The 23,548-nt window shown below is 39.6% G+C and overlaps 1 protein-coding gene across 1 annotated transcript in view; it reads right to left on the bottom strand.

Annotated features, from left to right (window-relative positions):
• LRRC56 (leucine rich repeat containing 56) overlaps window positions 1-23,548 on the bottom strand; it is a 58,367-nt gene that overhangs the window by 28,495 nt on the left and 6,324 nt on the right. Inside the window, exons 3-5 of the mRNA XM_041421131.1 lie at window positions 18,672-18,836; window positions 9,854-9,941; window positions 2,957-3,017 (exon numbers count right to left, since the gene is read on the bottom strand). Of these exons, the coding sequence (XP_041277065.1) occupies window positions 2,957-3,017; window positions 9,854-9,941; window positions 18,672-18,827 (305 nt within the window). The 5' untranslated portion in view covers window positions 18,828-18,836. The remainder of the gene's footprint in view (window positions 1-2,956; window positions 3,018-9,853; window positions 9,942-18,671; window positions 18,837-23,548) is intronic.

The following is a 23,548-nucleotide window of genomic DNA, read 5'->3' as shown; positions in this document are numbered from 1 at the left end:
CCCGGAAACAGCCAAGAAAGAAATTTCCTTTCAACTGTTGAGATCAATTATCTGCAAATAAACTTGGATATATTTTCCTTTTGGATTAAATTAAATAGTGATAATGGTATCCTTTCAAAGCTTCAAGTACTCAAAAGTAATGCAAGCTTTAGGAGGATTGGGGATGGATCATGAATTTACAAGTAAGGTAGCTCAAACACATACCACATCAAAGGAGTCACAACTTCTGAGGGACTACCAGGAGAAGCCAATATCCAATCTCGCTGACCTAGCAAGCCTTGCACTCCCATAGAAAACTGTAATAGAATAACACCTTCATTCCTCACTGCCAGAACATGACTGCTTTGATTTCCATTGAGTGCATGGCAATGCACACCTCAGCATCCTCACAACTTAAGTTCCTATGTGAGGTTGATAAGAATAAACGCCTCAAAAAAAATCAGTAACTAAAGTCAGTATGATAAACATTCATTTTGACACCTACCAAACCAATTCTTCTTCCATTTTCAAAATGAAAAAAAAGAAAGTTTTAGTTCCATTTAATTCCAAAATAATTAGGTAATCCTACTCCGCAAGACATGATGAAGCAAAAATAAAGTGACAAAGCACGAAGTCTCCCATCTTATTACCCACCCATGCATGCACACTGACAGCCTTTTCTTCATAATGATTCACCAGAATATGCTTTTATAACATAAAATAGAATTAAATAATGTCTGCTTTTAGCATCCCAAGTATATACAAAACACCCTCTATTTTTTTTCCTGCTTTTCTATTCCTGTCTTCTTTTCAGTAAATAAAACCAATCTTCCAGTTGGATCTTACAAGACATTGCCTATTATCTGCTGCCCATTTTCAAATTACAACCACAATGATTCTGACCTTATGGCTGGCAAAATCTGTGGGAATTACTATCAGTAAGAAGGAAGAATAATTTTTTGTGTCATCCTCAATAGCCCCATTTGCAAGAGTTTGGTTGAATAAAACAAAATAATCACTTTTTGGACAGAATTCAAATATCAAGAAGATTAATTCAGAAATAAGATTCTGAATTTTGGAGTAAATGGCAGCAGCCTCTGGAATGGGAGCAGCTATGTTACAATAGGCATAGCAGGCATCACCACTGCTGTGGCAGCAATGCTGCTCTAATGGGCATTAAACTGACATGATGCAGACATGGAAAAATGAAGTTCAGGTACAAGGCTGTGCTTGCGTGGGATGTGCCCTTAAATGATCTGTGTTCATCAATGACAGATTGTCAAAGATGGGAATTAATAAAGCAAAGCTACTGCTGTAACCATACAGTCTGAGTTCATCTCTGGGAGAGCCAAAAAATCTTCCTCCTTTCCCTATTCCCTGACAGCCGCATTTAACTGCCACACCGAAGGAGCAGCAGGTAGCTTCTCGTCTGAGTTCATCTCTGGGAGAGCCAAAAAAAAAAAAAAATCTTTCTCCTTTCCCTATTCCCTGACAGCCACATTTAACTGCCACACAGAAGGAGCAGCAGGTAGCTTCTACTGGGCTGGAGTGCCAGGGAATCATCACAGTATTAGACCTGATATCCAAGCCCAAACATATTTACATTAGAGTAGATCAAATCAAATCCTGAGACCAAGCATTCCCCGCATCAAGGTCCACAAGGGTGTCAGGTCAAAGAAAATGGTTTGCCAGAACTTTTCATGACAGAAATTAGTCTCAGAATACAGAGGTGCAAAGCCTGATAAAACCATGAGTCAAGCAGTTTAGTTTTCCTGAACAGCATTCTTATATTCAGTACCAATAGAGCTGATCAAAAGGTTTTCTGTTGACACATTTTAAGGGAATATGGAATTTTGATCAAATCAAAACCCACTTTTTATATTTTTTCTTTTTAATAGAATACCTCTTAATATTGTCGAAATTTAAATTTTTTCACCCACTACTTACTCCTCCACTGCAATAATGGAGCAATTTCATGCTTATAACAACTGTTGGTTGCTGTTAAAATAATTGCAGCAATGTAGAATCACAACTTTTACATGTTATGGATTAGAAGACAAGAAAAACAAAATTTAGACTGCAGATACTTCATCTCATCACCAGAACAAGGGTAAATAAAATCAAAGTGTAGCAACTGAAGTTCAGTAGATATTTTAGAGAGACCAAGAAGAATTTATTGCCATTTCTTATGACAGCACCTGTTCTCTTAAAAAGAATTGGCAAACCCACTACTCTTTATCCCATGAGTTTAGTAGATACCCATATAAAGACAGAGAGCAGTTCTATTTAAACAGGGCCTTTTACACAGCCCTTTTCTGATATGAACTGTATTTTTCTACTTTGCATTAATTAGCAAGGGTCATACAGATATCAGCACAGGAGAGAGAAGACAGCTCTGCCTCCTCATTGTGATGGTTTTCACTCCTACCTTTCCAACCAACCAACTTCCCCCAGCTGTCTGGGAGAAAACATGATGTTTTCCTGCAGCTCAGCCAGCCAGGGAGATGCAGGCTTCACAGCAGCTCTCATAAACCTGAATGCATTGACTTCAATAAAGTCAAAGTGATTTTCATCAGCTGAGGAACTGGTCTGACCTGTACAGAACAGGCTACTGTGTACAGTAAAAGCCCAAAGGCTGAAACACTGAAATCCAAGCACCTAGACACAGATAAGAGGGGAACTTTTAGCTCCTTTCAAATGTGCAACAAATTTCCATGGACTTCAGCATAGCAGGAACTTCCCTGGTGGCAAACTAGGGCTAATTCATTGGCACCATTTCAGCTACACTGATTTATTCCAGATCAGGCCCCATCCTTAAACTTCTGTGGTAGTGGAGCATATATTCATAACCTAATCTATTATCACAGCATGGAGAAATGGAAGAAATGAAAGCAGCGCAAATGAAGATTTTATCACTTAAATAAAATTGAGAGCTGTTATTCTTTATATTTATTTCATAGAATCACTCATTTCTTACCTCACAGATACAAGCAAGCTATTGTTCAACTTCAGTTCTCTCAGATTAGGCAGATGCACACCTGTGAGAACAGAATAAAGAATCACTTTGCTGATCTGGGATTAGAGTAAAGGAAAATAACGATAATTACAAGTTGAAGCATCTAATTTTACAAGTATTTCTTAGCTGTTTCTGGCAGGCCTGAGCTGGACTTCTAAGAAAATCAATGAGATTTAACTCAAAAACTATTTCATCCTTTGCATTTTTGAAACATATATGTATTGTCTGCATGACTACCCAATTACAGTTTTTGAACCCCTCATTGGAAATTCTGATATGGCACCTTGCCGGACAGACAAGAAACTGGCTTGATGTGTGACTGTTTTCTTTGGTCTGATTCCCCATCCTGATTGACTTTTAACTGAGTGATAGTCTGCAGAGCTAAGGGATACTTTAGAGTATAGCATTCCATGACCTACTTAATGGCAAGTAGTGATGGACTTACTGGATACACAGCCAAGAAACACTTCTTCAAAATACAACTTTGAATCAAACAGCAAACACATAATGATCCATAGTCACAACATCATCTTTTATAGTACACAAGTCCCCCAAATGCTACATTTTACAAAGCATTGCTTTCTTCCTTTAATTTTCTGCATACAATTATTTACTATTGTTACTGTTGAACTGTACAAGTTTCATACCTATAAAACCCTCAGTATTCTGTTGTTATTACTTTAACTAATGTGCTTTTTTTTGCCTTTTTGATTCACTCTAAAGGTATCTCTGAACCAAAATCACACACCAAATCCCTCCACGCTACAGAATAATTTAGACATAAGCACCATTTCTTATGGACAGTAGCAAATGTTTACCCATTCCCACCAGCAGCGTTTACTCAAGGTTGGTGAGCATCTCCCAGCATAACATGCAACCATGTAGAAGTAATGCCAACTTTAGACAAATTGGATCATTGCTAAAACATTAAAATGTGTTCTCAGCAAATATTTTTATGAGTTCTCTGAGTAATCACTGTCTGGCAAGGGTGATTTACCAATGTCCAGAAGGACACCAGTCGAGTGTTTTGCAAAGGATAAAAAAAGAAGAAAGGGGAGTGGGATCTCAAAAGCAAACAAAGGAGGTCATGTTGTTCATTCCCTGAAGAGAACAAGAGCATTTATGTCAAAAACATTTTAATAAATCATGTTTTAATAGAAGCATTATCCACATCTCATGTTATTTTGGAGTGATCATAATGCACATATTGATCTTCATGCTGTACTGCAAGTATTTAAGTTCATGTCTTTGCAAAGCACTTTTGAAAATACAAAAAATTCAAAACACACTGTGCAATTTTTTAACCTTGTTTTTCAAGCATTTTCCACAATCCACAAAAATTAAGAACAAATTAGAACACACAGTCCTCGTCCTGCAGGGTATGCTTTCTCATGTCAAACAAGTTATACGTTTACATGGCATATATGGCAACAAAATAATTTGAAGTCCTGGCAGAGGAAATATTAGGATCTCTGTTAATTACTCACAGCAGTCATACTAATTACTGAGCAAAGACTCCCTCAGATATAAATCATGGCCTAAGAAATTCACCCCCGAAAAAAACCCCAAAAAACTAGACTCCAAAAAGTTTCTATCCTGTTTCTGACAAGGATTGAGAGATTAAATGTCTTCCCCTGAAGTGTTAAAGGAAAAAATGAGAGGGATGCAGTAGCCTCCCCAGTCCCAGCTCAAAACTGAGCAATAGTGCCATGGATTCAGTCAGAGACGTAAAAGGGTTGCCAAGCAAAGGCTGATGCAAAGCATTGCAAAGCAAAGGAGTTTTAAGGACTAGTGTTAAGCAGAAGATTTGAATGAGGAGTCAAGAGAAATGGAGAGACTTGCCCAAGAAAAAGCTTTTCACTGAATGCATTTAGGGCTGGCTCAGGAAAGAAGCAACCATTAAAAGATCCAAAGAGGCCAAGTGACAGGCTGATAATACAATTTGCACATCTGGTTAGTTCATTATTGTAACTTGATCCTCCATCTCAGATTTTTTTTGCACTTTGGTGCAATCTATCCCTGGGAAGTTGTACAGTGTTACACTTTAATGTGTGGTTTATGAGCTTGAAATAGAAGTATACAATGTGTGGTGGTGCAAAATTCTGCCAGCAATATTCTTCGATGTATTCCTGCAAGTCTGCAGGTTCTTCCTTGTAAGTTTTATATCAATATGTAATTGTTCTTTGGTGCTAAGAATTCATTGTTCCATTGATTTTGCTGGTTTTTAGAGTCCCAAATACTTATAAATAGATTAGAGGCCAGAAGTATAAATTAGGAAGAGAAAATTGTGAAATGAAGGTGACAAGATACTTATTCCAATGTAACAGTGTATTTCTAATTTTCTTAATTTTAACCCTCATGGCTTCTTTCCTCAGAGCAAGGACACATGATACTAACATACAAAAATACTCTAAAATACAATAGTATTTATTTCTAATATTAATTTTAGAAGTACACACAGTAGAGCCCTTATCCTGAAACTGCCTTCCTTTGTGTAGTTTTGATTTTTAAAAACAAGAATGGTCCACAGAAATGCTGATGATTGCAGGGCAAGGCTGAGAATTCAGAATGACAGAATGGCTGAGCAGTGTTATCTCATCTGTCTACGATTCCCTTTCACTAAGGACTGGTTTTGTTACATGGCTCTGAAATTACTAACCAACAACAACGTACTAGTGTTAAACCATTCTACTCTATCAGTGGAACAAAACTAAATGAAAGGGCAGAAAGAAACCGAAGTGCAAGTGAGGTGAACAAAAGTGATAGACACATGCACTCAACAACAAAGCCTGAAGTGCTGCACTTCACAGGCAGGGTGGCAGTGTAAATGTCTTTCCAAGGTGCCTTGGTACAGCTGGTGACATTCAGAAAACTGAGTGGGAGCAAAGAGAATGCGGCCCAAATGCTGGTTTTATGATATTCTACAAGTTACAATACTTCTAACACTTGCTGTTAACATTATGAAGTATTCTTTAAGTAGCATCATATATCTTTGTTTTTCTATTGTTAACAAAAAATCATCATGGCTTGACTTGTGTCTTTTGGAATATGGACTAGTGAAAAACAAACAAAAGAAACTACTGACAAATGCTTGCATTGGCACCAGGCAACCATCGTGCTTTGTTGATCCTACAACACAAAACAGGCATATCAAAACAGGCTGTACTCTTCCAGCAAGAGCAACCTGAGATGCAAATTAAAGAGTCTGTTCAGTTCACTTGAGCTGTGTTTGATCAAGTAAGATACATCACTTTGATGCTATTTCTACACACACATTTTTTTGCACATTCCTGAGGTGAACTGGGCAGTACAACTGCAGGTGAGACCACAGCCCTTTCAGGCACACCCAAGGCAGCTGCAGTTGAGCTCCCTGAGATGGGGATCTCACAGAGAACACATCAGTGCAGGGTTTCACATAATCACACTGCCCCAGTCCGTACTTGTGACTCCTGGAGACCCTGCCCAAGCCCTGCTGTAGGGCCTGTCCAAGCCTTGCTCAGCGAGTTTGTCAGCACCAGCTAAGCCAAGACCATCCTGGGCAGGAACACTGTGCCAGACTCGCTCCTCCAGCCTCTGTGCTGCTCCCTGGCCGTGCAAGCGCCTGCTGCTGCCATGCTGGCTGCCAGCACAGGTGTCCCAGCTCTGCACCCAGACTGCCAACAGGCAGGACAAGAGGAAAGAGAGATGATGACCCTGCATGAGAAATAGCACATGGCTACTCCTGAACCCTTGGCAGAGCTTTGCCTTGATAAAGTGCCTGCAAGGGAAGTGGCAATCTCCAGACACGTAATCAACTTAGTCTGCCACCAGCAGGCAACAATTCAATAAGGACCAGCGAACAGCACTGTGGGTAACTTGATTTGGAGCTATTAAAATTACTTAGAAAGAAGAGGACTATGTAGTGTCTTAAACGACTCTATCCCACCGTTATTTTCAACAGGAATTTCTATGAGCTGGTCATAAATGAAATTCCATGCCTGTCAGCAATCAAAACTGAAGGGATCAGCTAACGAAAAGGAAATAGTCCCTCTGAACAAAAACTGAGGTCTGCATGCAGCTGAGGAGCACAGAAATCAACTCCAACATATGCAAAGCTGGACTCAAGACTTGCCAGGGCGGAAATAGTCCCTCTGAACATAAACTGAGGTCTGCATGCAGCTGAGGAGCACTCCAACATATGCAAAGCTGGATACAAGACTTGCCAGGGCATTCAGGGTTTCATCTGTCACTCAGCAAGGTGCACTGAAAACAGCTAGAGAATTCAGCAATTACCCCAAGCCCTGCAAAGATTCAGATTTAAGCTCTGGCATGAAGCCTTAATTTTAAGACTGATCACATGAAAATATTTCAATATCAGTCTTTTCATGTTTTAGTCCACACCTTGTCCCTAAGAAAAGTAACTCTTCCTCCCCACCATGTCGCGCCATTTTGTAGAGGCAGACTTGACAAACTAGATAAGGTTAACAGGATGGTGATTTAAACTTTAGCCCATCCCAAAGTGGAATGGTCTCAAGAAAAATATCAAGCAACAAGTTTTAAATCACTCTGGAAATCTTTAGGCCCTGAGTGTTTGTATTACAGTCTGTAGCACAGGCTGTGAACTTTGAAATGTTTCTCAAGTGAAAACTGTGGTGTAAATTTGGGATTTGAGTGCTGCAAGGTTCCAGGTGACTGAGAGTTATGTGCAGTCTTTAACACTTTCACCTGGCCATTTAACACCTTGCCTGGCCTATTTTATCTTTACACATAAAACCAGTCAAAACAATATTGTTTACTGAGTGTGGACTGATCATCCAAAAAATTTGCTGATGATGAAGGTGCTCTTACCCACCTTCCACAGCTAAGGAGTACAGTGAGAGCAAGGTGAAGTGGTTTAATATGTGTATAAAGAAAGCTTATTAGCCAGGTTTGAAATTCAAAAGAAAAACCAAATTACAGAGCAGTCCAGGCTGGAGGGAACAGTTGGAGGTCTCAAGCCCAGCATCCTGCTCAGAGCCAGGTTGTCTGTGAATCAGGGTGCTCAGGTCTTCACCCACTTGAAAACCTACCAGGATGAAGTCTCCAAACCTCTTTGGATATTCCTGTTGTTTGACTGTCCTAATAGGGGGAAAACTTTACATCCTGTCACACTAGAATGCTTGTGATTCTAGCTGGTCTGCTTCTTACCCTACTGTTTTCCTCAGGCTACTTCTCCAGACCCCTGTGCCCACAGACCAGGTCAGCAGCAGAGTTCCAGGGGCAGGCAGCCAGCAGGGTGCAAGCAATGAGCCCAACATTTTCAACAGCAGTCTTGCTTGCAGCATTCACAGTGGAGGTGCAAACTGCTCTGCAAAACCCCTAAACATTTAGGCCCTACTCCATGTGCCTAAAAATCATCTGCCATGTGAAAAAAAATTGAAAGACACTAAAGTAAACTTTCTGCCCTAGCCACCTGCTGACATTTGCAAAGAGATTTTCACAGGAAGAAAACTCAGAAACGCACCTTAAAAAGAACAGAAGGAAATTCAGAATGGTCTTGATGTTCTGTTATTCTCAAAAGCAGTGGGGACCTGCAGGTGCTGGTTTTTATGGCCCTCAAGGGCCAACTCTTGGTGTGAACAGTGGGAGATAAACAAGATGGAAATTATTTGCGTCATGGACATAGTGTTCTGTATTTTCTATTCTGTAAAGGTTGCAAAAGCCTAACCATGGGTAGGATAAGGGATTTATTCCAGTAATGGAAAGGAAAGGGAAGTAGAGAGTGATGAAGATGAAACATTTTGCTAGCCTGCCACAGCTAATGGAAAATGGCATAGGAATGGGAGCACCACTTTTGAGCATTATAGAAATGGCATAATGAGATTTCCTTATCACCTGGATTAGTTGAAACATGATTGAATAGATTATGATCTCTGAAAGAAATGGATAGAACTTACCTTAAATTATCAAGTGCCTATGAGAAAGAGACTTATTCATGAAATAAATAGAATAACCAGTACAAAGGGGCTATATATACAAAAGACCCTTCACTGTTCTTGCTCAACAATTCTTGACAAATAGACATCAAAAGACCCATTAAAGCTAATCAGCTGTTACATTAGTCATTTGCATATGAAAAATTAACTGGTTGTCTGAAAGTACTGGTACACAGTTTTGGGCATGGGGCTCCTTTTTAGCACAGAAAATATTACCCTGCACTAGTTACTCAGCTTCAATGTAGCAGAAGATAGACTTGGGTGTGGTAGGAATCCACATGATAGAAAATGATTGCTGGTGCTGGAAAAAAAAAAAGTAAGGCTTTATGTTCTCAGTATTAACTCTGATATAGAGGGAATTCCTTTGGTATTTCTCACTTCCCTGGTTCAGTGATGATGACATAAAAATGAATGACAAGTGTTAGGGCTGCTTGGGGCTCATCAAAATGATGTATCTGCAGGACCTGCCTCCAGCTCATTTTCCAGCACAGCTCAGTGAGGCTGGGTGCAAAGACAAGCTGTGGAAGCAAAAGCCACCTGATACCGCTGGCAATTCCTCAGTCACAGGGAAATCTCACAGTGGAGAGAGGCTGACCTTTGGCTCCTGTTTCACTAAAGACAACACTAAATGCTCATTTAGGGCCTACCATATCATACAAGAAAAATCTGTACAAACTAATTGGCTTTAGACAGAAGTCATGTCACTCATTGCCAGAGTTTCCAGTACTATTCAGAGCCTCACAAAGAAGACAGACATTAAAAAGTGTGAGGTACGAGGAAATCCTGTTTCAAGAGCTCTTGAGAAGGACAGTACTTTTCACTGGCCATTGTTTAGTGAATCCCCAGTCAAGACACCATGAAGGAAAATTCAAGATGATGAACAGAAAATAAAGTGTTTTCTTACCAAAGTTCCCCAAGCTGATCTCTCTGGTGTCTACTCGCATCTCTAGGGCCTTCACTTGCTGCAGATCATCTACCCCTGCCAAAATTTTCTGTAAAGATAAGCACAAATATATGTGTACTCTTATGCAATAAACCAGATATCACAGCAGCAAAAAGGTGTAGAAAGAATTTCAAACAGTGTCAGCATGGCTAGATGTGCAATCACATTGAAATGAATGCAATATTCAAAGATCTTTCTTCCTTGTAGCCTCAAAATACTCTAGTCTCCAAAAACTTATACATTGCTTAAAGAGTCAAGGCTCAGGGTTACATTCAAGCTGCAAGCTAACAACAGACCTACATGCCAGCTAGTTTCATTTAAACAGTATGCCCATGCTTTAAGATTTGCACAAGTCTTGCACTAATCCTCAGCAGACAGAAAGTGTTAACTTTAAACATCACCTGTAATTCAACAGGTGCTGGTAGTAAAACTAACAAAACACACTGTTCACCTTTTAACCAAAAAAATAAAAAGAAACATGCTTTCAGCTCAAGCCACTCACTTTTCTGACAGAAGACTACACTAATTACAAGAATTATTAATTTATTTGAAAGTACCTAGGCAATGCAAATAGAGGCCTTCCAAGTCCTTCATTATTTTTACAAAATTGTAGTAATTGGATGAACCATTGCATTTAAGCAAGAATGTGTGTGTGAATGCAGACTCTTTCCTAACCTTTCCTAAGTCTGTGTTGATACATACACTACATTTTGGCCTTCCAAGTCCTTCATTATTTTTACAAAATTGTAGTAATTGGATGAACCATTGCATTTAAGCAAGGATGTGTGTGTGAATGCAGGCTCTTTCCTAACCTTTCCTAACATCCTGAAGGCTGTGTTGATACATACACGTATATTTGGCCATGGACAGGTAAGCAGAAGGAACAAAACAAGCAGAAGCTATACACAGAGGAGAGAGGGAAGCTTGAGGACTGTCAGTGAAAACCACAGCAAGGCTGTGAAATCTTAAGATGCCAGGCTGCAACTCCACAAGGAGCTGAATCAGCCTCACATTACCACTGCTCTTATCCCCTATTTCATCCTGCTATGATCCAGCTTCTCTCCCCAGTTTCCCTCATTCACAGTGCATATCCCACCACCTCCTTTGCATCAGCCTAGTTGGAAGAATTCAACAAAGCATACCAGAAGAACCATATCCTTTGTTCCTCATGGGTTAGTGGTTCATGGAGGAGTCTGAAACAATCCTTGAGAAATGAGAAGCAAAGTTTATTTGTCATGTTAAGTGCCTGAAATTTTTGATGCTATAGTGGTGAAACTTCTAATTTTCACCTTTCTGTGTCAAAAGAGTTAGGATGTGGGTCTGAACATGTCCACTTCAAAGAAATCTCTGACCCTGGCATCAGAGTTTCCTCCTCAATGATGCAACCAAGAGCAGGAGTTGAAAGTATTGTCACCAACCTTTTGGGCCATTACTTAAGGTGAAGGCAGAAAGTCATTCAGTAACCACCACACACAGGAGACAAATTTTCTCATTATTAAAAAGCTATAACATTCTTTAGGTTTTTTTAATAAGGGAGAACTTACTCATTAGAAGGGAATGTGTAGGACGACCTCTGCTCATGAGTTTTGGGAAGAAAAAAAACCCCACAAGACTATCCAGTTAATTTTGCAAGGAAAAAATGGTGGTTGCAACATTCCTGCTCGTTAGGTAACATTTTTACTGTGCACAAGTGACTGCAACTTCCGCTGATGTTCCACATCCTCTTACAAAGGACTAAAGCCAGTGTGAGTGTAACTGAGATGGCAATTCAAAAGGACATGGTTCCCAGAAAATGCTGAGCATTCCTTCTTGAAAAGCTGTCCCACTTTATAAGGTCTTAATTTGTACTCCTAAGAAATAGAATTATCCAATATCTTCAACTGCTTTTGAACTATTTTTAAAACATTATGTTTAAAATTACTTTTTAATCTTATTTTAAAAAATTTTTAACTGTGATTTTAAACCGGCTGAACATAAGAAAGCTTCTAAGGCTCCATCCCCACATGCAGCCACCACAAAATGTGTTTTGCTCTTGCAAAGACAGCAAACTTAACAGCTACAGACAGCTTTCTCCCTCCAAGTGAGCACAAGATCCCTCATGGCAAGGCACATTTTGCAGTAACCCTTTTCAGCAGATGACACTGTCTGTCACAGAGCACGAGATTATCTGTGAAACGAGAGCTAGCTGATGTCCTGGCATAAAACCATGCACTCGGATTGCTGCATTTGGATGCAAGCTCACTGTCATTAAAGGAAGAAGCCTCTGAAAAATACCTCCCTGCTTGGCATCAAAATAGTTTAAAGAGCCTATATCAGAACAGGGAGAAGTTTCAGAACAAGTAATAAGCTTAGGGTCACACACTTTGTCAGTCGAGTAGCAACAGGTCCTGATACCCCAAGGATTCTCTGCTCCTTTTTTTGTCCTTTCCTCCTTTGCTGTCTGCAAGTTCCATGCATGCTGTCCTTCCCCTGCTGTATTCCAGACAGCCTCCCTTCACAGTTCTGCTCTCTGATCTTTTTTTTTTTCTTTTCAAAATCCAAGCATAAAACCTGCATGAAGTTATATGCTCTCCTTGTCTAGGCCTTTTTCTCATACCAGAGATTACCAGTGTCACTCCTTGCCCTCCTTTTCCTCTTCCTGATCCACTATTTGTACCTTTGCCACTGTCTGAGAGATGAGCTGCTTAGTGCACCCGTGTTCTGTACTGCAATAGGCAGAACTGTGACTCCAGTGCTGGAAAGGGTTATTGGCTGTCAGCACCAGCTCTTTGAACTATAGATAGCTGCCTTGAAGCATGTGCTACCCAGATGAGACAAACTCCATATATTCTCAGGGCCCACCTCCCTGTTCTGCATTTCCAAGAGTCTCTGTGACAATCACTGTCCTTCCATCTGCTGATGGTGAGGAGATGCTGGGACAGCTTGAAAACAATTTGCTGTGGGATGCACAAGATAGTGTAGTACATGAAGGAAATGGGAAATGCTCTTGGGTGGAGGATATGAGCTCATTTAAAGGCATTAAAGCACTGAGACCCCAGATGCTGACTGCAAGTGAGTCAGCAAGCAAAGGACAGAGCAGCAGTTCAAGAGGAGGATCCGTGGGGAATGGTTCCTGTGGAAGACTGTTAGGACATTGCTACTCTCCAGACACCACTCCTGGCATGCTGGTGTACCTGCAAGTGTGACACTTCTCATGTCACAGCTAAAATTCTGACACCAGGGATCAGGGACATTCAGGGAAGGACGTGGAAATATTTAAGCAAAGATTAAACCTATTTAGCAGGATCTTCTATTTATGCTGCTGTTTAATGTCAAAGCATGGGAACCTCCATTAAAACTTTAGAGGAGGGATATTTTAGATGAATTTTGCTGTAAGAGAAAAGAACATGACCCAACACACTGAAGGGGTCATCAGCTTGGACAGAGAGATGTCTGATGTGAAGAGAAGTGATGCTCAATGCTCTGATCTCTCTTCAATCCTGGGCCATCCTAGGTCTAGGACAGGCTCCTGCCCTAATTCAGAGGTGTCCCACTGTGGTTTCAGGCAATGACTGCCTGGTCATAGCTTAATGGGCTGTTCTGACAGCCAGGGACAGAATGTCTCTGCCTGTGCCCCAGGAATGCTTACAGACATGAAGGTGCTGTACATCTAGATGTATCTTTGGCTGTTTCCAGCTGCTCAGCCTCCATGTAGAGCAAACAGAAAGGGATCAAGGATCTGTTCTAGGCAAAGACTGAGATATATTCACAGTTATTTCAGATCAAAAATATACCTTGAAAAAAACAATATAATTCTAAGCTGAGTGTTGGTGCTTGGAGAAGACTGTGCTTGCCACCCATCTGCAGCCCTGCGAGGTGGGTATCAGTTAAACAGAGATGTTTTTTGAAAAATCAAACATCAAAATCTTTCTGGCACATCATGTTGAAGAAGGTGACCTGAAAGGTTGATCCTAAGCAGCAGTTTGACACTCCACTGTAAATTTGTTTATTTGAAAGGACACATTTCCATGGTAAATCACTGCACAAGTCTTTGAATATACTTTGAATACAGGGTAAGTAAAACAAAGACAAATAAAGCTCACTTCACATTCTTTCACCTTCTTCAAAATAAGAGTAAAACTATTTTTCATGAAAAATCTATTGGTAGATTATCTAATTTAGCCAGTATTTTAAGAAGCAAGTCCATGATGTTTCACAAACCATTCCCACCATGCAAAATGTCTGGCCAAATGGGGCCTGTGCACAGGCTTGGAAAGCTGCTTTTCTGACTGACAAGAAAAGCCAGTAAATATTCTGTAGAAAATTGCAAGTGAGAAATACTTCTGAGCTTGCAGAGCTTCCCAACTGGTGGAGCAGTCACCTGGGAATGCTGGGAAATCCAGTTCAAATCCCACTTGCAGCTATCTGTAAATTCCTTAATTGACAAATAATATCTGCTCAGTCAAAACTGGCACACACAACTGATGTCTTCTTTCTTCTCTAGATTTTTCACATACTCTAAGAAAAGTAGGCATGTTGCTGAAGAATGAGTTGCATGCAGCTGTCAGAGAAATATTTTCAGCTGTGCATTTATTTTGCTGATCCTGGTTAATTTGGCTAAGACAGGAATTCCAGAGTGGTGAGCTTGTTCTCTTTGAATACTACACCTGTATGCAAATTCTAAATTCATGTCCATTCATGTGTTTATTGCTTTTTTTTTGGTCAAAGTATAATCCTTCCTTCACAGAAAAAAAAATTGCTAAAAGTATAGCAAAATATTTCTTCTAAGAAGAAAAGTCTTGACAAATTAATAGGCCTTAAGTGATGCAATAAAAGGGAACAGAACTTCTCTGTGGCCCCACATGCAAACTTCCTTTCAAAAGGGATAAATGCTGCAGATGCCCATAACTAAAATATTCAGCTGTATTTCACTACTTTCAGCATATACATATAAATACATTCTTCTCTCAGCTCAGATGAAGAGATTCATCCATAATGAAGGATTCAACAGATCCAAATTCAGTCCCTTTCAGTCCCCTCCATTCCCTTACTCTACCTAATTTATCAAGATTCTGCACATTCTTGATGTCCAGTTATTTTCCTCAAATCAATTTAACTTACAGCTGTGAGGAAAACTTTCTGCAAAAGAAAAAAGGAAACAATTGAGCCACTTCAGCAAGAATCCAATCTGTTGTTCCAGGACCCTCCAGCATTTTCTTTTTCCCTTGAGGATGAGTGCATACCACATGAAATACACCCTAATGTCCTGAGCAACAAAACTAAACACCACATCCGAACACGTGTTCCTAAGTTTGGAAAACATGATTAGTTGGAGCAGGATCAATAAAAAGCAAAATTAGAGAATACTTCCTTTCTTCTCTAAAGATCACACACAAACGTGATTGGGTTTTATAATGTGACAATGTCTGGAAGATCATTTGACCTTGTAAAATGAGTTTCTTCTGAGAAGTGGAATGCTTTTAGTGGAAGTCAGGAAAAGACCCTTTGCAAACAGCAGGGAGAGGATGGGGGTTGATAGAACAAAATAAAGATGTGATTAAAGACAGGTGGCGCCCTTAATTTCAGTTTCTCCACATTTAATGAAAAATCAGTGTCACAGCCCTAACAGCGTTAAAAATTAATTGCCCATTGTTAGCCAGTTTTCAGAACAAAGTGAGAATTTGCTCACCCTGGTATTCTACAATATCTGACAACCATGCATAAGGATGGGCAGAGCAGGAAATAAAAGGAAAATAACTAGGAAAATATAGAGCTGAAAATATTAATAGGACAGGTACAAATGCAAAAGCAAGAATGCCTATTCATATCATGGAAGATTAAAGAGTTCACCAGAAAATTGATATTGATACTAGCAGAAAGAATAAAAATGACATCTAATGATACCAAGCCTTGCATCAAAAGCTTTTGTCCTGTATCTTGGATGAAGGACATTCAAATATAAAAAGATGTTACACAACAGTGCAGCAAGAGAGCTGGCAGCAAGAAGAAATTAGAAGATGTGGTTAAGATAATAGACATATGGAATCATAGAGGATTTGAAGTGAACATTATGCTGAAACAAGACTACATAAGACTACAAACTCTGTGGTGAATGAGCATAAAGTCTAAATGAGGGGATGCACAATGGAGAGGAAGAAAATGTGTAATGGTCCAATGGTTTTGTAGAAGTTGTGTTTTGTTCTACATGGTCCAAGAAGGCAAAAAAAGAATGGGAAAAAAAAAATCAGTCTAAGCCAAACTTTCCTCTCTTTGGAGGAAAACAATGCAGCAAGTGGATAAAAAGTGAAGGAACACAAGCGTCACAAGTTTTAGAGAGTTCTTAATTCAGACTGCTAATGGTTCCACTACAAAATAGACAGCCATACCTCTGGAAAAAGGGCAAAATGACTCAAATGTGCAGGCAGAAATCAGGCTGCAGTTCAAGGTGCCAAATCTACACAGAGTCTGCACAATTAGACTTTGCAGCTTCCCCAAACTCAAACCAAACTGGTGCAAGACAGACCATTGTGAGGACAAGGAGTAAAGCTGAGTATGTGCCTCAGGGAAAAAACCTTCCTCAGGAACATCCATAAGGTGTCCAAATATTTGCCTACACAACACTTCAGAAGTGTGGCCCATGCCCTTATTTGAATCCAAAACAATTTTACTCTAATGAGCCTGTATTTTAAAAGTCTATTAGTTTCTTCCTCAGAGCACTTCAACAGATACAATCAAAAACTCCTAAAATATACACATCAATAAAACAATCAAAAAGATACAAAATCATAATAATCAAAATTTCAAGCAATTTTATTGATTGAAGCAAGACAACCTTTCAAACCATTTGACTGTCAATGGCATGTGGGTCCTTAAAGAATTATGCATGTGAAAACTTGTTTTGTATTAAATGTTTGAACATTCTGAACATTTAAAAATCCAGGGGAAGTAAATTTATGGCATCAGTGGTTTCCATTTGATCAACACAAAGGTCAGAGAATAGATAGATGGGGTATGTTATTAAAACAAGCTATAAACACTGTAAATATTTCCTTGACAATGTCATGTAGTTTTTCCTCTGAGCAGGAAGTATCCCAGCTATGCCAACACAAATGCTGGGTTCCAGAACAGGAAATGACTGTCCAGAAAAATTAGCAGGACAGTGTACTTCATTTAAAAGAATCTTTGAAATGAGATTCCCTACAAATGTTAAAACCCACAATCACAAAAAAAGGCAAAACTCCATTATTTAACCTCTTATCTGCATTCTTAAAAAAAGTTTCAGAGTAATAAACAGCAACTTCATGGGATGTAGGCAGCACTGCCTTACATACACTTTTCTGCTTATAGTTTGCTGTGAACTAAAAGCAGCAGAGGTTCAGAAAGAGAACTTGATGCCAATGAAAGAACTTCCTAAGGGTTTCATTCAGAGTTGATTGAATAAGAGTGCAGCTCTTTTGGTTACTCTAGTGTGCTTTGGTTCATGCCCTAACGATACAGGCTAATCTGAGAGGCTCCCATCAGATTTATACAGGTTGTTGTAGGCCACAAACACATTAGACTGGGCCAATTCTATGCCAGGTTTTAAAAAAAGACCAAGAAGTGGTCGGAGGGTCTCACAAGCCCAAGGAAAGTGAATGGCACAGACCATACAACCATGCAGTAATTTTTCTCCAGAATGCTTAAAATATCCACTCTGCAGAAAGGGTTTTTGCACCTTCAGCCATTTTATAAACACTAAAAGACTTGTTTAATTAGTGAACAATAGTTCTGTCTAATCTACAGCACATGGTCAAAATGGTGTCTGGAATGTGGCTGGGGAGTGGCTAGGGAGTGGTGCAAACCCACAGCTGGAAATGCTCCTGTGGAAGCTCGTGTCTCTCAGTGGTGCAGTGCATACACAGGGGATTACAGATGCTTGCAGTCACCACCCTGGCTGCTGGGAGCACCTGAACCACGGCCTTGGCAGCCCCATCTGTCTTTCACAAAGGCTCCCCAGCAGAAGAGAGGTTCTTCTGTTAGGTCTGCAACACAGAAAGACTCTCTCCTCAAGTTCTGCTCTCAATTCTCCCTTCCTTTAGTGTGGAAAAGTGATGTTGTTTGGTCAGCTCGTACACATCCCACAGGATTTCACCCTTAATTAGTCCTGAGCAAGTACAATATAGTGTGCAACCAAGTATTCTTTCACAAATATTTCACAAAGTGAATTCCTTCATGAAGATTTCAGCATGTGACTCTCTTTCAACAGGCTGCATAGCAAAATGACTTCCCCCAGTCTAAAAGGAACATGACTTTCAAATATGCTTTGAAATTCCTCCCACTTCAACATGTACAGAAAGTACTTCTGTCATTTGCAGAATATTTTAATTGGCTTCTTAGCAGGACAGAGGATTTCACTAACTCATAGGAAAAAAATCTTGTGCTTTTAAAGTTACATTTCTAATCTCTAGAACAGATTAATGAAAATTCCTTTTCTAATGCTACGATTCAACGTACTCCAGATGGCATTAATGAGATTTGGATAGACTATAATTATGCTACCTGTACTTTTCTTCACGCTGCTTCAAGAACCCTGGCAATAAACACAGCCACAATCATGCTGGGAATACTTTTCATAGGAAACAAGGTGAAAGGAGGACAAACATCTGATATACTTTCATAAGACAGAACCTACTTTACACAGAAATCTAAATGTCAGAGGCAACAATCCACAATCAGTACAATAGCAGTTGGAAGGTTAATATAGCTCTGTATATGCCAGTTTGCCTCTTCCACTTCATTAAAAAGTTGGATGTCTACTCACCAGTTTCCTGGGGGAAAGATGTTCATCCATAAGCAGCTCTCCATCATCTTTAATCAGCAGACTGGGATTTGGGTTGCCTTGCCAATTCACATCAGTTTTCTGGTCTTCAGATGAGCCTGGATGAGACACTCTGTCAGGATTCCACTTCAGGTCCATCTCAACATGCTTTGAACAAAAGGATAACAAGCAGTTGGATTTTTCTACCTGTATTTATTATTTTCCTGTCAGCAAAACCTATTTTAACTCCTTATTGCAAGACAGAAAATGCCTATGGAGATACAGGTTTCTTTAATCAGCATGATCCCAAAGCTATGCCTTATATAACATTGTTTTTCCTTTTCTCCACCCTCAAGAGTGAAGAGTCCCCACACCTCATTCAGCTTTGAGTGTAAGCTTTCATAGCAAACTATTGCTTGCAGGTACACAAGAAGCTGGGCATGCCTACAGCTCTGTAGAGAGCTAAGAACAGACAACTCTGGACACCTTTCCAGGTTTCTCACTACTCCACTCATCCTTCTCCAGTGTTAGTGAGCTTCCCATCCACACAGGTTCCCTGCCTACCCATTTCCTCTTGAGAAACATGAACAACATCCAGCAAAACTCTGCTGGGCTCCAGACTGCAAGTGTCAGTACCAAGGCACAACACCACCTCAAGCATTTTGAGCTCTGCCTGCCGGTAGCATGGACAAAACTTGTCTGTGTTTGCTGCCCTAAATAAAATATCCCAGCACTGTTACTGACTCTAGGTTAGGCAGGCAATGGCTACTGACTTCTAGTTCTAAAGACAGTCTTGGAGAAAATAAATTAAAAATACAATTTAAATAAAATTGTGTTTGCTTCAAGTGAAGAATTAAATACAAAGTTTGAAGATGAAACACTTCAAATGTGGTCATTCTTCAATTCCCAAAGATATCACTTTCACAGAAATATTAACAACTAACTTTGAAATATGAGAGTAAGCATATGTACACCCGTTAGAGTAAAAAGCAATCAGCCGTACCCAAATGGTACAAGCATTACTGTGATTTATACAGCTATTTACTACTACTTGGCAACAAGGAAGTATCACAGCTGGAAATGCTGCTGTAACAACAAAAGACTAGACTAGAGAAAAGCTGTCTTGCTCTACTGAAGGGACACCTGCAGTTTTGTTCTGTTCTCCACTGCGAAGCAATATTTATTCTTAGTGCTGGAAAAGTAATTAAATGATCAAGCTAATCATAACTGGCTGATAAAGCATCAGTGGTGGCCAAGACCTGAGAATTACCACTTTCCTTCCTCCTCATACTAATAAACAGTTACACAGAGGAGTAACTTCTGTTAGGACAAATAGGAGCTCTGTCTGCTCAGCTGGTCATCTCTGCTTGAGAGGACTGAGTGGGTACAAGGTGAAAAAGTTTTGGATCAAAAAGACTTCTTCTTTTGACTGCTCAAGTCCAGTCAAAATTCTTCACTTGCACAAGAAATTCAGAGGACTCTGTACTGTCAGAAAAACACAGCAGCCCTTGTCCAAACAAAAACACCAACAAAAAACTGATGATACACCAAACGTCGCCCTGCAGAATCTATCACACTCTGAAGGGAGGAACCAAACCCTCAGATTCCTAAGTGCTCCCTCTGTGCACTCATCATGGCAGAAGAAGCCCAGAGAAAGCAAACCCTACTTTTTCCAGGTCACTGCACCTGCCTGGCAAGCACTCCTACAGGAGAAGCTGACTGCTCAAATGTGCTACACCTAAGCCACAGCAACATTCAATGCCTAAAAAACATGCTCAGGAACAAATTCTTCAGAGTCACAGAACTCCTTTCAATCTTTCTTACTGGCGTATAAAATAACTACCATAAAGTGAATTGGGTAGTGATATTTGCAGCTGATATTTGTAGCTCTGTAAAACCTCAGTATGCCTATAGTAGTGTAAGAACAACTTTCATACTTCAGCTGATTAGGAGGGAAAAGAGACCTCAAAAACACTGTGTCATGCATTTTAGAAGAGAAGTTACAATACATAAATTTCTATTACTGTTTCTTTTTCTAAAGAATTCTAGAATTTCTCAGACTTTTCCCCTCTACTTTCTTTAGAACAGGTCAGTATGATTTAGTCAGTATAGATTTGCAAGAGTCATTAGTTGTCCAAGAAAATGAAAGAATCTTCTGTGATATGAAGACCTTCTGATGTTGTCATTATTTTCCTAAGAAGGAATTATTTTGGTCAATAACTGATTTGGAGTACAATATTCTTGTCACATAAATTCTGAAATCCTTTGCCAATTGCACAAGACTTGTGTTGGATTGTGTGCAAGTACTGGTGGTTCTTTCTAATTCAAATGAGGATTGTTATAATCCAGAGATAATCTTGCACATTATCAGAGCCAAGTGGAGCAGTAGTCAGAGAACACTGATGTAATGTGTGAGTGCAAAATGAGACACAGCAGGATTTTGTAGATGCAGGCTGCAAAGAGTTAACACATTCACGTAAAACAAATTACTGTTCTCACTCTGTTGGGCCATCACCATCACATTTCAGAACATCCTCAAATCTTTGAAACATGTTGATACAGCATTTACTTTAGGCTTGACAAGAAGGAGATCAATTTGTGGCTTAATATCTGAAGTAATACTTTGTTTTATATTTCCTGCTATTGATCTGCTCTTGTAATTATTGTAACATTGGATTAGTGAGGAGAAAAGCATTTTCATTACAAATTGTTTGGGATCAAGTTGAATTATCATCAGCAAGCAAAACTATTTTTTTACATGTTTCTATCACTTCAAAGCTTTCTCCAGAGACTAAAGAATCTCCTTCTGAACATGGATCAAAAGAACATGTTCAAAATGAGATTGTAGAAAAATTAAAAGTGCAGAAATCCTAGTGGTGAGGTTAACATGTCCAAAATGAGATTGTATAAAAATTAAGAGTGCAGAAATCCTAGTGGTGAGGCACCAATATTTAATAAAATCCACGAACCTCTGAAATCTCCAGCACAGTGTAGGAGCAAGAAGGGGGCCTGGCACAACCTTTGTCCTCCCAGAGACACAGGAGTCACATTGCTCATTTTTATCAGGTCCATCTGATGAACCCACAGCTCTGCCAAATGCACAGGACGAGCCAACACTGACCCAAACTAGTGTTAGCCTCAGTGGGACAGTTGAAGGGACTGCAAAGACTTGTGTGTCACTAAAGAGGTCTGAAAAGCCGAACCTGAAGATTTCCTTCACGAACAAGGTGGTTGCAGTGGGTGCACATTGGATCCATGTGCTGAACAGAACCATTCCCACAGTGCTTCCTGGGACACACGAGGACGGAAGCTAACTGCACCTAGCACAAACCTGCAGTGAATCCAGTGGGACAGCACAGCAGTATTGATAAGCATATGAATGTGTCAGGGGAAGAGAAAATGGCTGGAAAATAATGGGATTTTGTACTGCACGTGAACACTGAGAAGAATAAAAGATGGAAAGAAACCAAAAAAATTAGTTTTTACAGGATTTGCATCAAAAGTCTTAACTTGGCAGGCTCTTACTTGTGTGGATAACTAGAAGCAAACAGTCATTGAGTGCAGGAGAAAGCAATGACCAGAGCAGTGAGATGGAAGATTTTGAATTCTACAAAGAGTTAATCTGCTAACCTCCTCAATGCTGCCACTCTCCTTACCCAAGTGAGTGTGTGCAATCATGGTAAGTTATTCAATTCACAGACATGTTGTGACAGTTCATTAAAAACTGCAGGACACTTTCAACATATATAAACACCAGTAATAAAAACCATTATTAAAATTAAATGATCCTTGGAACAACATGTTATTTAAAATCCCCTCAGAATACTGTAATTTGCTAGGAAGAAATTGGCAGAGAATAGTTATTTGATGTTCTTAGGGTCTGACAGTCTGGTAAGACTCCAAGATTTTATTTTCCTGCTACAAGATATATCGAAGAGTCAGCGATAGGATGGCATATTCTTCATTAAATATATATTAATACACATTTCAAATTCAGCAATTGCCAGAAATGTTTGACTCAATATTAATTACAGCTTCTTAAGACTGGGAAAGAACCTCTGAACTGTGTGACTAGGCATGATAATTTCTAATGCAGCCTTCATGACATTACCTAAACAGCTTGTCCAAGCAATTATGTTACCATTTAAAAACAAAACAACCCCCCACAAACAGCAGTAATTAATCAAAAAATCACTCTAGGAAAGGCATATACCTCTATACATTAACAACCCATACAAAAAGGAATCTCTTCTGCCTCAGGCCAGCATTCTCTCCTGCTCTGTGGCTACCCATGCCTTCACTGGACACAAAGTGTGCCATTTCAGTGGGGGCACTGCTGTCTCTGGGCCCTTATCTATATTTTTGGTCACCAGCCAAAACATTCTCTAGGAAAAAAAGTCATTTGAGAACCATTGTGCTATCTATCCCTTCATGACAGGAAGCTTGCACTGCAGACTTCCATTTCTCTTGACTTGCATAATATAATTTTTGTCTGTTTAATTCAGAACCACAAATTACAGTAGTGCCCATACTGTTACCATTGACACAGAATTAAAACAAAGAATTCTGTATTTACTATGGATTTGACAAAAGGTTTGGTTTACAAGTCCCAAGAGAATGATGAGTTCCCTTTCTAAGTGTAATTTTGCACAAGTGCACTGCAGATAACCTCTTCTGGAAAATAACTGTTTAGGCAGCTGGAATTTACTATGATGTCATCAGGAAACTACTGTTACAATAATCCACCCATAATGGCAAAAACAGTTCCTGCAACATTCATGAAATATAAAGCATCCTGCAACACATCAGTCTATTTTAGCAGGTGCAGCTTCTAAAAAAGTGAAAAATAAGACATCTGTCCTGTTATTAATATGACTTTT

Source organism: Onychostruthus taczanowskii, unplaced genomic scaffold (genome assembly GCF_017590055.1).
Source record: "Onychostruthus taczanowskii isolate IOZ18803 unplaced genomic scaffold, ASM1759005v1 scaffold69, whole genome shotgun sequence".
NCBI lineage: Eukaryota > Metazoa > Chordata > Aves > Passeriformes > Passeridae > Onychostruthus > Onychostruthus taczanowskii.
This window is presented reverse-complemented; position numbering and strand designations above follow the sequence as displayed.